The sequence below is a fragment of the Medicago sativa genome, chromosome 2, assembly GCF_051527215.1.
Source record: "Medicago sativa cultivar Bolivia chromosome 2, Bolivia_mono, whole genome shotgun sequence".
Classification (NCBI taxonomy): domain Eukaryota; kingdom Viridiplantae; phylum Streptophyta; class Magnoliopsida; order Fabales; family Fabaceae; genus Medicago; species Medicago sativa.
In genome coordinates, this window is record NC_140750.1 from 21,007,380 (window position 1) to 21,023,210 (window position 15,831).

Consider the following 15,831-nt stretch of genomic DNA (forward strand, 5'->3'; position numbering starts at 1 on the left):
AAAAACATACACAATTATCAAATCACTTTTTCAACAAAACAAACATGTAGCAAAAAAGTTCTAATTATTGGCATATGGTAATACAATGTTATGTACCAAAACTTAAGGAAACAACAATCGCTACCTGGCATCAACCACAACCTAAACCTTGCAACCATACTGACTCAGGTCAAAGGAGAAAATATTTGAATCATTGCCACGTTTGCGCACGATTCTCCCTTCATTACAGGGTATGGTGGGGGCATAACCACACTAAATTCAAGTAAATAAATTAAACATAGATATTAATTTCTACCGGCCAACAAAACATGGTCATGAAGTTGGTCATCGATCAAACTTGTTTAGTTTAGTTCTTAATGTACTGCTCAATAGACATAATGGCAGTACACTCATATCATCAATTGTTCACAACCTCTAAAATCTGCTTGGATGGGTGGATATTGGTGTTTCCCTTCAGTTTCCTCCCGGTTCAACAATACACTAGCATTTTCTATTAAAAAAAAATGTTTGTCTTTAGACTTCATTTTAGGCACGAGAATATGCTCTTGTGACCAAAAAGACAAGAATATAACACTGACAAGAAAACAAAAGATAATGCAAAAGAAAACTTTTTGTTATGCATCAACATACAAACGTTTATCTGTTAGAAGTCATAGACCTCCACTTTATCTTTCAATAAATAAAAACTGAATCCAAAAATAAAGATGCCAGATTCATAGTTGCAATATAGTGTGTCTTTGAAATCAAACACCCCTTTTACCCCTTTTGCTTGACAAGATAATTTGAGTTTAATTTTTGGTAGAACAATTTTTTGTTAGACTTTAATTATCATCCGGTCAAATTTCAGATTATCAAAACACTTTTACCCAAAAATCAAAGGGTTAACACGAAGAACGAAACAATTTTTTAAGAGAGATATTTTTACATTACATAATGGAGGAGAGTTGTTGATAAGCGATTGGAAAACAATGTTTTTATTTTCAATATACTTGCGTAGCAACCGTTTTGATTGATTTTTGCTTGGTCTCTTTTGATTGTAAGAGATTCCATTTCATTTCGCAACAAAACGATTTGCACCTTACTCAAAATTTGCAAAATCATAATTCATGGAATAACATATTGGTATTTGTTACAATACATTACAATAATAACATTACAATAATAACATTTCATGAACCTTTTCCAAAAGAAAAATAACATTTTTTTTACGGTGCTAAACAATCAACTACTATTCACAATGATTTTCACTCAAAATACAAATTTCACAAGTATTTACTATAGTAATCACATGTAACATCAACATTTCAAATTGAAGGTGTGTCCAATGTCTGACACTTGTCGATATTTGATACAAACACATCACCGAAATGTGCTACATTCAATCACTTCCACTTACTCAAATTATTACCAATGTCTGTGTGAGTATGGTGTCCGGTGTCTGCGTTGCTACTTGACAAGTAATAAGTGATGTAAGGTATGAACTCGCTAAGCCTTTGGCATATGAATTAAATGCATTTGGTTTGTGTCTGACAATGGAGTCATATCATATATAAATGACTAAGCTTTCCATACTGGCTAATCTTTGTTGTAATACTAGGCTGGCAAAAGGTTTGAACTTCAAACTTGAAAGAACAGACATGTATGCACAATGAATTGAAGTTCTTCTTACAGAGGGATCCAGCCCTGTTGAAAATTTGGGAAATGTCATCATGTCTAGACATTATTTTTAGAGAAATAAATAACAAGAGGTCAGATGAGTTGGTTCTGTTTACCTTGATTAGTCCCTTCTCAGTACCACAAAAAATAATGTCATTGGCAGCATAGATGCTTGTTATCCTGCTCCCTGCTGATAATCTCCCCAACTTTTTTGGTACTCCTCTCAACCAGATCTGTTTGAGAATTTGATTTCAAGTTAAGCAGTTGATTTTGCGTTGTTTTGGTTAATTTTTTCATAGGGTTTGAGACGAACTTCTTTTTTTTTATCCGCGGACTTATATTTAGCGACATAAATAATAGTATTAGGTTATTACTTTTACCTGAATGCTGCTTGCTGATGAGCTAGAGATTAGGTATAAGAAGTCTTCTACCACTTCCATGGCTACCACATTATCTCCTTTGTCAGTAAGGATTGAAATTTTGGGTTTTGCACTTCTTTTCCATTCCTATATCATAATCCATCCATGTAAGAACAAAGCAAAGTTCTTTTTTAAGCTCAAAAGTTTTAGCTCTCACCTTGAATGTTGTTCCTTCAACATGCTTACTTGCACTATAGAGCCAATCTCTATAGGCTACAATTGAATTGATTGGTTTACTTTGCTTCCTCCAACTTCTTGTAGGTGGTTTGATTTCCAGTTCCCTATTGTGTGTTGTGTTATATTCCTAAAATAAAGTATCATATCATGATTGTATTTTGTTGATTCCATAATCTATGTCAAACAACACCAGGAAAAAACACTAACCTGTATGCTTGAGTCTGTGCAGCCAATATATAACTTTCCATGATCCACTGCCATGCACTTCCCATGCTTACCTTTGAAAATATCTCTTATTTCTCTCGATTTGTTAACAAGCTTAAAAAAGTAAACAAGACAAAGTCATCAGTTGTTATAATTGTCCCATGTTTTTATTATCCAAGACATGAAGGTAGCAAAACTATGGTTATTTTTTACGAAGTCTTTATTATCTAAGATTCGTTGAACCATCCATTATCAGGCCACTCAGGTCGCACTCTAGATGTTCAGGTCTGAAAATGTGGTTATAAGTGGTGGATAGTCCTTACCTTCAAGGCAATTTAATAGGGTTGTTTTATGCCCAACTCAAATTCTAAGATAATACAACTAGATTATAGAGATGATTTTGTGCTATAAGTGTGATTTTGCTTTGAATTTTCAGTTACTTCATGTCATAAATCAAGGAAAATTTAAAGCCTTACCTTTATTCCTTGTTTTTCAGTAATTGCGAAAATTGTCTCGCCATGTGCGCGCAAATGATGAACTGGTTCCTTCATGACTATTACTTCAAGACATTCAAGATTTCTTTGGTTCATTTTCCACACCTATTATGTGCATGTTATTGTAAGATAATTAATTCATTCACTCTTGCTAATAGAAATCTTGGTAGATAAATTGAACCATAAAAGAAAGTTTTAACCTTACCCTTATGGTTTTATCAGTGGACCCACTTAAAAGACTGTCTAGTGGCTCATAAATTGAAAAGCATGTCACTGACTTCTTGTGCTCCTTAATGTCCCATACAAGACTGGCTGAGTGCCCCCTAATATCCCAGACCTTTTCAAAACAATAGTTTTGTTAGAACAGATATCCTGGTTCAAAAGAAAACAGATACAAAAAACGCAAACATAGAACACGCAAGATTCGATCATAGAATTTGGTCAATTATATTATGTAAACTTAGGATTATAGATTATGACATGTGTTTAAACACTATGGTCTAGTATATGTGATTACCCCTGAACCGTACCAAAACAGGTTTTATTATTTCAATACAGAAATTTTCACCACAGAAACTGACATTAGTTAGGTATGCCCAGCAACATTTTTCTATTTTGCTGACTTAGAGAAAATGGTTACATTGCTGACTTATAAATATGATAGCTACATAACTCATTGACTCAAATCATATATGTCATTACCTTAATTGATCCATCTGAATATCCACTGAATAACAGTCCCTTGTAGTATATGAGGGAGCAAACTGATGTGCTAAAGTTGCGACCTGCCTCAAGGATTTGTGTATGAACACAAGAAATACGCTGCTCTTACCACCATGATGATTAAGGTGATGCAACAAAATAAATTAGTTAGTACTTACTGCAATTTATTTATTATTTTTACTAAAGTTGCAATATACCTTAAGGATTTAAGTGTGAACATGAATCATGCTAATTATGAGTAATTTACTAAAGTTCTTTAACTTAGACAATGTTTTTCAAGTGTTACAAGTTGGTACATAAATGAGTACTTACTGATGTGTTTTGAAGCAAGAAATCAGCTACCCTATGTAACTCCTCAGCCATCCAAGTTATGTTTGAAAGTCGTCTTAATGATTCCTTTACTCCTTCCGAGAATTGCATTAGTTTTTGCTTTCCTACATGAAAAATGGCTGTCTTAATGTCTTACTTATAAGCTATTTAAATAACAAAAGATAAAATAAATTCAAACTGTTTTCATATAAGCTATTTTCATAAGTTCTCCCAAGCAGTCTCTTAGGTGCTTATACTAGTAAATAAACTCAAATAAACCAATCCAAACAGAACCTATGAGCAGAATTTGTTGAGTGCAATTTAGATGAATTGCCATTGTCATGACATTTGTTAAGTAACATAACTGAGGTAGGGACAAGCCTCATAAAAAAAAATGACAAGGACAATACCTTTCCCTGAGGCATAATTATACATGCACATACATGCCAAAAGTCTTTCATCCAATTCCACTCCAGGATGCAGAAATTGCTCAATTCCTCTTAATATAATCTCAGATGCAGAATTACTGAGGCTGTCTGGATTTTTTGATATTTGACATCCAAGCCACGAGATGGCTATAAGGCAGTCTCTAGAAACCCTTTTAATTTTGCTTCTCAGTCCTCTCTCTAAAGTATGGAAGATTGAATCTCCAACACTTATGATACATTTGGAAATTTTGCTGCACCATACATCTATGCTTGTATCCTGCATGTTATGAATTTTATTTATGTCCTTAGTTGTTACTGCACAACACTGCTCATAATAAGAAGTGTGAATACATATTACGATACAGATAAGATATGACATGGATATGGAGATACGTGAAGAAAAGTACTAGTGAATTGTGATCATAACACGTAGGCATAGTCACATATTTCCACGACATTAATTTGAACATATTATTTCTACTATGATGAACGTGTCACAAAAAACATACGACTTAGTGTCTTTAGTTAGTAAGACATATCGAAGATGTATTGTATCTGAAAAACAACTGTGTTTTTAGTTGGTAAGAGTATCCTAGATGTATCTTAGAAGTATCGGTGAAAATATTTTCAAAAAGAATTAAAAAGATTACCAGATACTTTATATGAATAAGTATCAGAAAATATTGGACACATGTCACACACTAATATTTCTCCTTTTTTTTTTGAAGTATTGGGGATTCACAGATGCTTATACATATTACTTGTTGACATATAATAATCCTTCTTTGAAGCTTACCTGTAGACTCTGATCCAACCAGTTGAAGTTTCGTATCATGTTTTGATGATAGGGAGAGGTCAAGCCTGTCTTTCTCAGAAGCCATGCAGCTGTATATGATTCTCCTGTCCAAGAGTATGTGCCAGCAAGATTTGATAGAATGGATGAAGATAATATATGTTCTGAGCTTTCTTCAGATGTCAATTCCCTTAGAAGAATCTGCACAGCTTCTTCTCTGAACAAGCTTTTATCAGTTGGGTTCTGCATGATAGTGTTGTTTGACAATGTATATACATTAAAACCTATTCAAGTATAATATTTTAATGAAAGGGAAAAATATTCTTCTATGACTTTATGCCAAATGTAAATTTTTAAAAAACGGTTCGAGGCCAAGATTAAGGCTGTCTACACGATCACAACGTGACAGTAATTGTGACAATATAAGTCTCATTTGACCGCAAAACAGAAAATCGTTACAGAAGTTTTTTAGATGCGGTCTGTGACAGCAATTGTGGCATGACACTAAGGTTTTTTATGTCTCTGCGATCTCATTGTTGTATCTATATCATCCATATTAGCCAGCAATATCAAAAATCATGAAACAATCACGATTTAAGTCCCTGGCCAAACGTATCATTTAGTGACTTGATGCTCAAATTTCTAATAAATTGGATCCGTAAGATATCCTCCTTTGATGAATGTCATTGTTGCCTCTTAGCAAATTATTAACCTCGTGTAGTTAACAGAATGCAAATGGGATGATCCAATATTTGTTCCCTAGGACTTTCTTCATGATAAGAATTTGTAACCTATAAACTTAAATTTTTCTGAATTTAAAACATTACCAATGTGTCTAACTGAATCAATAGGTTAGCAGCTAAAATCTGGTGATCAGGTTGTAATTGATGGACACAATGCATTAGTATCTGCATAATATTGATTCTGCTTTCTTTTTTTATCCTCTGCAGCAGATTAATAGCCGATGATCTGAACAAATGGAAATAGAAAAATGAAAACGAATGATTCTACCTACTAGCTAAAGACATATGTGGTCCAAATTCTACTCAATTACATTCCAAACAAAATACAAATGAAAGAACTGGTTACATAGTTACATACCTTGGTATGCATAAGATTTCCTGAAAAAACTCAAGCGCCGTGCATTTGGCACGAACATTTTCTGTCTCTAAAAGGTGTAGAAATGGAGCAAGAGGAGTGAACTGTGACACATACTTTCTACACTGTGAATCAAACTGCATGCATTTTATGAGAATGGTAGTCAAAGACAAAAACTCTTCAAGATTATGATTTCTTGCAACTTCTATAAGTCCACTGAGAACACGAGGGGAACTGATTACTTCCAAATGCATGTTATTTTTAGCATAGTCAAATGAAGTTACAAGTTCTTCAATGATCATCAATGATGCTGCATGAGGTGTCATAAGAAGTGATTCTTCTTGCTTATTACTCTTGTAACAACTTTTTGATGAAGTGCATACAATCTCTACTAATATTGGCAAAATTTCCAGTGTATTTATATCTATAGGAGATGGATTTATTAAATAGATTAGAATTGCTGCTTCATGAACATTTTGTTTTAGAGCACTTGCTAAATCACATAACCTTAAACCCTTTTTCTTCACATCTTCTATAATTGACTTGTTCCTTGAAATTATTGTTGTTAGAATTGATACTGATGTTCTTAGTTCCTTTTCCTCTTTCGAAGTTGAGATCACTATTAGTAGTTCATCCAAAATCACATCCTTTAATGAACCATAATTAGTTCCTGATGAACTGATTAAACTCTCGAAAATCGATGCAGTGTCTACAATATACTCTTCACCACATTTTTCTAATGATGTTTGCAATTTCATCTTCGAACTTTCTTCGCGGTTTTTCTGGCCGAGTCTATGATTTCTGCTTGCATGATCAAAGAGATGGAATTCTAGTGGCTGCAATGCTTCTTCGATTAATAAATCCTCGACACGGCAATTTAAATCGATACTCATTTTTTCTATCCGTTTCGAGATCGATAAAGCAACAACATCTTATGTGGACCTGGTCAATCTGCTTGAATCAAGGTTAATTATGTTTTTTGCTCTCAACTGTTCTTGCATCACATCTTGAGGATCCATTGGGTGAACCTTCCCATACTGCCACAAAAATATTTAAGGGAAACAAAAGTGGCTTATTTTATATTGTAAAATTTTTGAAAGTGTTTCAATAAAATGTACTATTAATTATGCTAGTAATAGAATTAAATTAAATTAAATAAAAACTTACTGTATTGCAAGTTTTCAATCTTTGTTCATGTTGAACTGAAGTAGAAGATACACAGCTGGTATTGGATGCATCCCTGTCGATATCAGTAAGTTACTCTTAGATGACAAAGTAATAATATAAAAAATATAAAAAATCAATGTCCTAGCTTAAAGAAATCATATCTTATGTATTTCTTGCCAATAATATTATCTCTTCTTATCAATATTTTATCACTAATAATTAGAAAAACAACAATAGATAATGTCTGATTAAACTTTATTATATATCCATTCATGTTTGTTTGCAATAAATATTGTAGTCAGCCTATTTAGCTAATTAACCTTTCATAATAAACCAAGTGATTGATCTCGCAAATTTCAATTAAGGTTGAATTGTTCAGGAGAACCGAGTTCAAAACTTGACAGGAACAATCATTGACCAGTCATCAATTACCTCTCGGTTGAACTCTCGATTACCAGGGTCCGTCCCCTAGAACCGGAGGATTAAGACAACAACAAAAATTAACCTTGCATAATAACTAACATTTCTTATCATGTTTAGTCCCTACTTTATTCCTCAAACTATTGAACTTCAAAATACACAGTTAATTTCTCTCATTGATTAATCTTACATATAATTTGCTGAATTATTGCTGCAATAACTGCTCCACCATGGAATCTCTCCATAAAGCATGACCTGATAATACACCAAACACTCCTTGTACCTCCTTGCCTTCTCCTTAACAATTGCTTCATTGATTTCTTCCTCAGAATTCAAAGAACTAACAAACTCCAAACTTCTATTTTCATGCTTCTTGAAAAGACTTTCACAAAGATGAGGTGCAAATTCATTCCAAACAAGCTTCGGAGAAACCAAAACAGCTTGAAGAAAATGCAGTGCAGCTTGCCATTCATCACCTTGAAGCTTCCTAACAACTGAGAGATAAAAATAAGAGCAACAAACCAAGTAATGATTTGGAATTGAAGCAGTGAATTCATCTTCATCAAGCATTGCTGGAACTTGAAGCATTTCTTCTGACTTTTTAAGGTTAAAAGATCTTTGTTCCGGATGTTTTGATTGTATTGCAGTTTCAATGTTGTCAATGCCATAATAAAGATTGGATAGGACTGATTGGTCAGAGAATTCAAAGAATTCTTGGTTTTGAGTCCTTAAGTTTGATATGCATCTTGTTCTTAGAGTGTTTCTTGTTTTTTCATTTTGTATTGTGTTGAGAATGTACCTGTTGATTGAAACTAGCACCCATATGTATTTGAGGTCTATCATCATATCATAGTCTTGAGATGATATTGATGAGAGAGATGCTGAGAAGGAGAAAAGTTAGCCTTTTGTTGGTTACTAGAAATGTTGATTTTTGAGCACTTGGGTGTGGAAGATAAATGTTGTCTAGGAGTAGTTGTTATCTTATTGTTTTTTCTTTTTTACTCATTTGAACTATGGTCATTCAACTTCATTAACTTTTAACTCAATTGGTTTTCACATTTAATAACTTAAAGTTTATTTTTAATTTTTTTTTGAAAAATTAGAAGTTACATGGTACTTGTTTACCATAATGTAAATCACTTTTTTATATAAAAAAACATCATTTATAAAAAAATGTTATTCAAGAAAAACTATTCAAAATAGCTTTTATGTTTTAGGCAAAATTACTTGGGTCATTTATCTTATTTAATTGTAACTGTTTGGTCTTTTATCTTCTTTTTTTTTGTCTTGTTCAAGTCATTTATCTTATTTATTTGTAACAATTGAGTGCTTTCTTATTTTTTTTGTTCCGTTCAAATCATTTATCTGTTAAAATGTGTACAAGTTAGTCTTTTCTTCATTTATTTTATTAAAAAAACATTGAGGTGGCTTGCCACGTATGATTATTAGTAATAATTTTTATTATAAATAATTTTCATCCTTAAAAAACTCAGAAAAAAACAAATTTTCATCTTCTTATTCATATGTTAATCATCTTCACCATCATCATATTTTTCATCAAACTCATAAAATTCAAATCAAAACACCAAGATTTAGGGTCTCAAATCAAAACGTAGAAAACACCAACCCTAATAATCATATGTGGCTAGTCTCATTAATGTTTTTTTAATGAAAATGAAAAAAAAGGACCAACTTGCAAACATTTCAAGAGATAAACAATTTGAATGGGACAAAAAAAACATAAAAGACTAAAACTGTTACAAATAAATAAGATAAAGGACCCTTGAAGTAAGTTTGCCTATATTTATGCAGTTTTTATATTTCTTTTTCATATTCTCATTTCTTTTAAAAACCGTAACAAATCGATAAAAGCTCTTAAACATATTTTTATTTTTTTATAAAAAATGATTTATTTTTCAAAGTGAACTACAACAAACATGTCGATAATGATACGAGAGTTTATGCAAGTGACGAGTAGAACCTAGACTCTCTTTGGTCGATATAATCGCATAGACACATAGTTAAGTAATTTCAATTGCTCAATCAAAATCGAACTATTTGTATTAAAACTTCGCAAAAACAAATTGAAAACATGAAGTTATAGTTTTTATGCCATCTCGAAGTATACTTCCCAACCAAAAAAAAAACACTGGATCTGAAAGTATACTTCTAGACATATGTGAGGCTATTTAGAAACCTAGGGTAGTGGAAAAAGTATCTCACATGTGTGATAGTATGCAATTTATTTCCGTGTTAAGTCTTCTACATGACACAATTAATAGAGGTTCAACATCATGTAGCAGTTTCCTCCCGTGAATGTCTTAACAAGAATCCAAATTTCGATTGACCCCTTTAATCTTAAATTGCTTTCAGACAAAAACATATAAGAAAATTAAAATACCATTGCCTTTATTGAGAGGGAAAAATTGGAAACTTTTACACTAAAGTGCTCAAATTCACGTGTACCTTATCACTATGCTTTTTCTTTCCTTTTACGTTTCATTGTCATTTGCCAACCTTCAACAATACTAAATGTTCATACATACTTTTGTCTATAAATGTAGTAATTAGTATGTGTATAATTAGCTTGTGAGTTGTGACTAGTCATTCAGATATCATGTGCTGTGGAAAATGGACAGAAATTAGAGGAAATAAATGTAATCTAGTACACACCAAAAATTATGTTTAGAAAATCACGTTGTCGTTACAGGATATAGTTATGATATTTTATTTATTTACACGTCCACTAGTTGTTTGTTTCATCACAGATACACACAAACTATTAAAGGCTTTGAGCAATAAAATTAATATTATTTAACATTTAGTAAAAAAAAAAAAAACATGTTGCCACTTGCCATGCATTTTGATATTGCTTTCCAAAGAGACGTGATTTTCACAAACTGATAAATCCTTTGAGATGTCGCTATCCTTTTTTTTAAGAAGAAGAAATGTCACTGACCTAATATATTGTGCCTGGGCTTTTATAAATAGATATATTTACTAGAAATTTTGCCCGTTGATACTTAAGCAATTGGCCTCAAGCATGAATATTTTTTGGTAGGAAAATACATATGAATTTTATTTTTAAGAAAAATTGTACTCTTGTTTATAGGTATTACTAATAAGATGGTATTTCATTAATATATTAAGAAAAAGAAGAACCCTAATACAATACATTGATCCTCTATGGTGGTTACACAATGCAATATCTCTGAAATTTTTTATATTTAGAGAGGATTGTGAAGACCCTTATATCTAGAGAGAATTTATCTCTCTAGATTTATTGGTCTTCACAACTAATGTGCCGTGTGCAGCTACTATAGGAGATCATTTTTTGAATTTCTAAGCTCTCTATTTTTCGGTCAAATTTTATTTTTGACGTGTGTTATTTATCATTCGCATTTTTAAAAACATGTTCATTTGAAAACTTGGAATACACCTCAAAGATGGGATTGTATCCTCCTTAGTGGTCGGGAAGTAAACATCCTCTTCATTTCTTAAAAGATCTCCATTACTATATGATTTTGGTCTCTTTCTCTCTCTAATTCAATATAAATGTAACTAATTTTCAAAATTTGTGCATTTATATCCTTTATATATTTTAAAACTAATTAATGTAACTATAGTAAATGTTTTAACGGGAATGCTTGTTTTTTTTTTAAAAGCTAAATTAGCCCACCCAAATTGTCACTGGAGAGAATTGAACCTGAGACCTCGAGTAGGAGCACACTCTCAGATCCCAAACGAATACCACCAGGCCAACCCAAGTGAAAACGGGAATGCTTGTTATAGCGAAACAGAGCATCCCGACGTGATCCCGAAAATGTGGCAACATAATATCCCTTGGATTTCTTCCTTATTTGATCACCATATAATAAATAAAAAAAATAAGACATCACCATCCCATGATTTCCGGTCAGGCAAAGATTTCTTGGCTGACATTGATTTCAGGATTGTTTCGTGAGAAAATTTTTCTTCATATATAGCACTGCTCATGTTTTAATTACAATGAGCTCGACAAAATCACATGTGATGTTGTTAAGGTGCCGTTTAACCAGGGAAAGGAAATTTCTTTCCCACCATGGGAAAGTCCCTTTTCACAGGACAGGTGTCAGTTATGACTGGCTATGCCAAAAACAAAAAAAAACTTAGTTTTGTTTTTTAATGTTGTTTGTAACGTTGCACCTCCCCATTTTCTCACAACATCACAACGTAATCCTCACCTACATTTAGCACTGAAGCATTAAAACATCGATTCTTCTTCTTCTCAAACATTCCAGAACACTGCAGAGCATAACAAAACCCAGCAAAAAAAGCTTAAAATATCCAAAGTATATATACTATTCTACGATTGTTCAGGTAAAGATTCATTTTAAACATCAATGCTTCTTCTTTTGTTCTATTACTTGATGATTTCAATTGTGGTAGTTTTAAGGATGCTATGGCGGTGGAAAAGAGAAATTGCAAATCCTGTATGGAATACCCACCTACCCCTGTCTAAAAAAAATGAAATTGAAAAGGAGATGATAAAATCAATTGAAGGAACTACAAGGTAAACAAATAAATTAAAGGCTTAAATAAAATTGAAGTTGGGTGTTAATGGAGTTGGGTGAAGAAGAAGTGTGCAGTGTTAGCGTTGGTGATAAACGGTAATAATTTTGAGGAAGATGGTTCTGGAAATAAAATATTGTTGCTTAATCAGAAGGTGGGGACCACTGCTGCGGGTCCACAATGCCATGCAACAATTGACAACAATTAACAGGTCACAAATCCTAGCCATTCAATTAAAAAAGTAATAAATCCATGGTTGTGGTTCAACTTTCCCATGAAGGGAAAGAATTCCCCTTTCCCATACTAAACCCCACCCGTTGTTAAAGCTTTAAAAAGTATGTTTTACCGGTGCACAATTTACAAACTACAAACTGATGATCCAAAGATGTATCTATAAGACTATGCATGACTGATACAACGATGGATTAGACAAAATCACTGTATTTTTGTTCAAGTTACAAAATGAAAATGCAGTTTTTGCAATCTCACAATAACTTACTGTTATTTTGTCAATCACACGCATATCAAACTATGGCTAACATGGATAGTACAACATTTGTAGTTGTTATTTGTTAGGTCAATTTAGAATTTTGGAAGTAATGTTATTTATTGGAGTGAAATCCCTCTCCAAGCTGGAACGGGGACTATGTGCTTTTGGCATCGAAGATAATAGAATGTTGACCTGTCAGAACTAATTTCATCATGACCAGCCTGCTCCTTATTTTTCATCAATTATTATCACTCTCACCTTCCTGCCACTCTTCCAAGATTCTTGTTATTCACGGGTGCAAATTCATCACCAGCAGTATCACATTACTATAAAAGTTTGTTCTTTTATCCAATAAAAACTTTTTGGCAAAACCCTAAGCACTAAGCGATAAAAAATGGGAAATTACATATTCAAACTTACATCTCAACATATCAAATATTTATGCAGACTTTTACCATCTTAACTATACTTACGAGACCAATAAAAATACAATTTACTTTTTTTATTCTAATTCTATAAGCTTTTTTATTGTGTTTCAAAAAATAGTTTTGACTTAGCTACTAGGATTTCCTTTTCAGATAAGGATTTAGGATTAACATACATCCAACGATCTTCTTTTGCTTGGGAGAATTTGTATGTATATGTTTGGATTTTGTTCAGAGTTATTAATTGCGAGGCTGTAATGAAAAGAACATGACAATTGGGAACAAAAGAGTACTATTCATCACTGCAAAGGGACGGTGTGTTTCATGCATTGACTTGGCCCCCTAAAATTTGTCTCTTTCATATTATCATTTCAATTACTAGCATTTCATACCACAAATCAATTCAATGTGTTTTTTGGACACTTACATTCAATGATTTTTATGAACTTAATTCTTATATCATTTATGAGAGAATTTACGAGCATTTTCAGGCTTCATCGACATAGAGTGGGGCTAACATAAAAATAGACATCTTGGCAAGGGTGTGACTCATCATCATGATACTCCTTTCTTACTTAATTATAAGATCATTTAGAAAAAATAAAATGTTCGTCTAATATAAGACCATCTATAAACTTATAGATGTATTTATTACTTTTTACCCCCAATTACTCTTTATTAATATCAATTGTCAACATTAAATATATTTATACATAAGGACAATTTAGTAATAATCATACGTTTTTCATACAACTTTATAACTCAAACAACATTTCTTAATACTCAATTTTTTGGTAGATGTTTCTATATTAAAGGGCAGAGGGAGTAATTTGGTTGGCTATTTATTATACTCTCGAATTTCGGGTTGTCTATTTGCTTGCAAGAGTGCAACAAAGCTCAAAGATCACTCGGTGCTTATTGTTAGAACTTGTGTTGGTAGTCTGTTGCAATAACATGACCAAAAAGATGATGAAGGTGAACATGATGACAAGTGTACATAAATTTCAAAGCGTGTGTTAGACACACTAACCTTTAGGTTTGATTCGCCCCACCAGTTATGCCAACTGTATGCAAAAGGGTATACAAATGAATCCCCTTCAGGATACTATGGAATCCTTGATGTGACTTGCACATTCACACCAAATGTATCGATCAATGATAGTTTACAAAATAAAGTTCTTTCAATTTCTCTCATGCACTAGAGAAAATTAAGAATGATTTAGTATTATTTTCAGCAGAACTTTGACTCAAAAGAATGTGATTTCTGTCTATACTATTCTAAATTATTTTACGCCTCCAAAGTGTTTATATTTATAGACAAACTTATGCCCTTTGGTGAAGAGAAACAACTCTTTGAAAGAGTTGGTTAATGGTTGCAATGCTTCAATTGTAAAGCATTGCACATTTTCTCTAAAGGGTTAAATATGTTTTTGGTCCCTATAAATGTACCAACTTTTCGTTTTAGTCCCTCTAAAAATTTTCTTCAACTTTTAGTCTCTCAAAAATTTTCCATCTTCACTTTTGGTCCATCTTTTAAAGTAAACTCATATGTAGAATACATATTTTTGAATAAAATCTTGCAGAAAAATTCATAATATTATAAGAATCTATCCCAAAAAAAATTAGAATTTTTTAACAAAACATGAATTTAATATGAATTTTTCTATGTTTGACGGTTAAAAATTCATACTTAATTTATGTTTTGTTAAAAAATTCTAATTTTTTGGGAGATTTTTTTTTTTTACAATATTCTACACATTTATGCACAATTTCATTAAAAAATACAAAAATTAACTTAAAAACAGGGACCAAAAGTAGTGATTGAAAATTTTATAGGGACTAAAAGCTGAAGGAAAATTTTAGAGGGACTAAAACGAAAAGTTGGTATATTTATAGGGACCAAAAACATATTTAACCCTTCTATAAAGGTCTCTATTTAGCTATTGCAACTTTCCAAATATATCTAAATCTGTTATTTCGGAAATATCATGGTTTCAGATAAAAGTATCTCACGATTTGAACCTTTACTTAGTGAGATAAGTTTCCACTCATCCCTAAATAGAATGGCAGGCAAGTTTTGAACCAACTATTCATCAGAACAAATGTGCATAACTCACAATAAAATCTCGGTATCACTGATTGAATTTCTACAAATTGATGATTTAGACCCCCCCCCCCCCCCCCCCCCCCCAAGCTTTCAAAATAGCACTTCTAGCCCCAACTTTATCCCATTTTGTAAAAGTGATATCTCGCTTGATTTTGGTTAGGTTAAGACATACGTGAACCAAATTTAATGGCTTGGATGTCACATGTGTATGTTATTATTTGGTTGAATTGCACTTGGACTCACCAACTTACACAAACAAGTGTTTTTGAACCCAACACCAACGTGGACCAGGTCAAAATCACTAAGGATGTCACTTTTACAAAAGCGGTTAATGTTGGCGGCCAAAATTGTTATTTTAAAAGTTGTGGGA

At 32.4% G+C, this 15,831-nt stretch overlaps 1 protein-coding gene across 1 annotated transcript; it reads right to left on the reverse strand.

The window, feature by feature from the left end:
* Positions 1–1,070: 1,070 nt before the first annotated feature.
* LOC146945419 (Transducin/WD40 repeat-like superfamily protein) lies at positions 1,071–8,814 on the reverse strand. Its single transcript, XM_085743731.1, has 15 exons — positions 8,079–8,814; positions 7,469–7,541; positions 6,305–7,338; positions 6,031–6,172; positions 5,207–5,446; positions 4,393–4,687; positions 3,986–4,107; positions 3,653–3,772; positions 3,156–3,287; positions 2,933–3,055; positions 2,460–2,570; positions 2,233–2,379; positions 2,037–2,162; positions 1,773–1,889; positions 1,071–1,683 (listed from the first exon to the last, which is right to left on the reverse strand). Exons 3-15 carry the CDS (start codon positions 7,192–7,194, stop codon positions 1,666–1,668), a joined length of 2,583 nt encoding a protein of 860 aa, XP_085599857.1. The 5' UTR covers positions 7,195–7,338; positions 7,469–7,541; positions 8,079–8,814; the 3' UTR covers positions 1,071–1,665.
* Between the last annotated feature and the right edge of the window lie 7,017 nt (positions 8,815–15,831).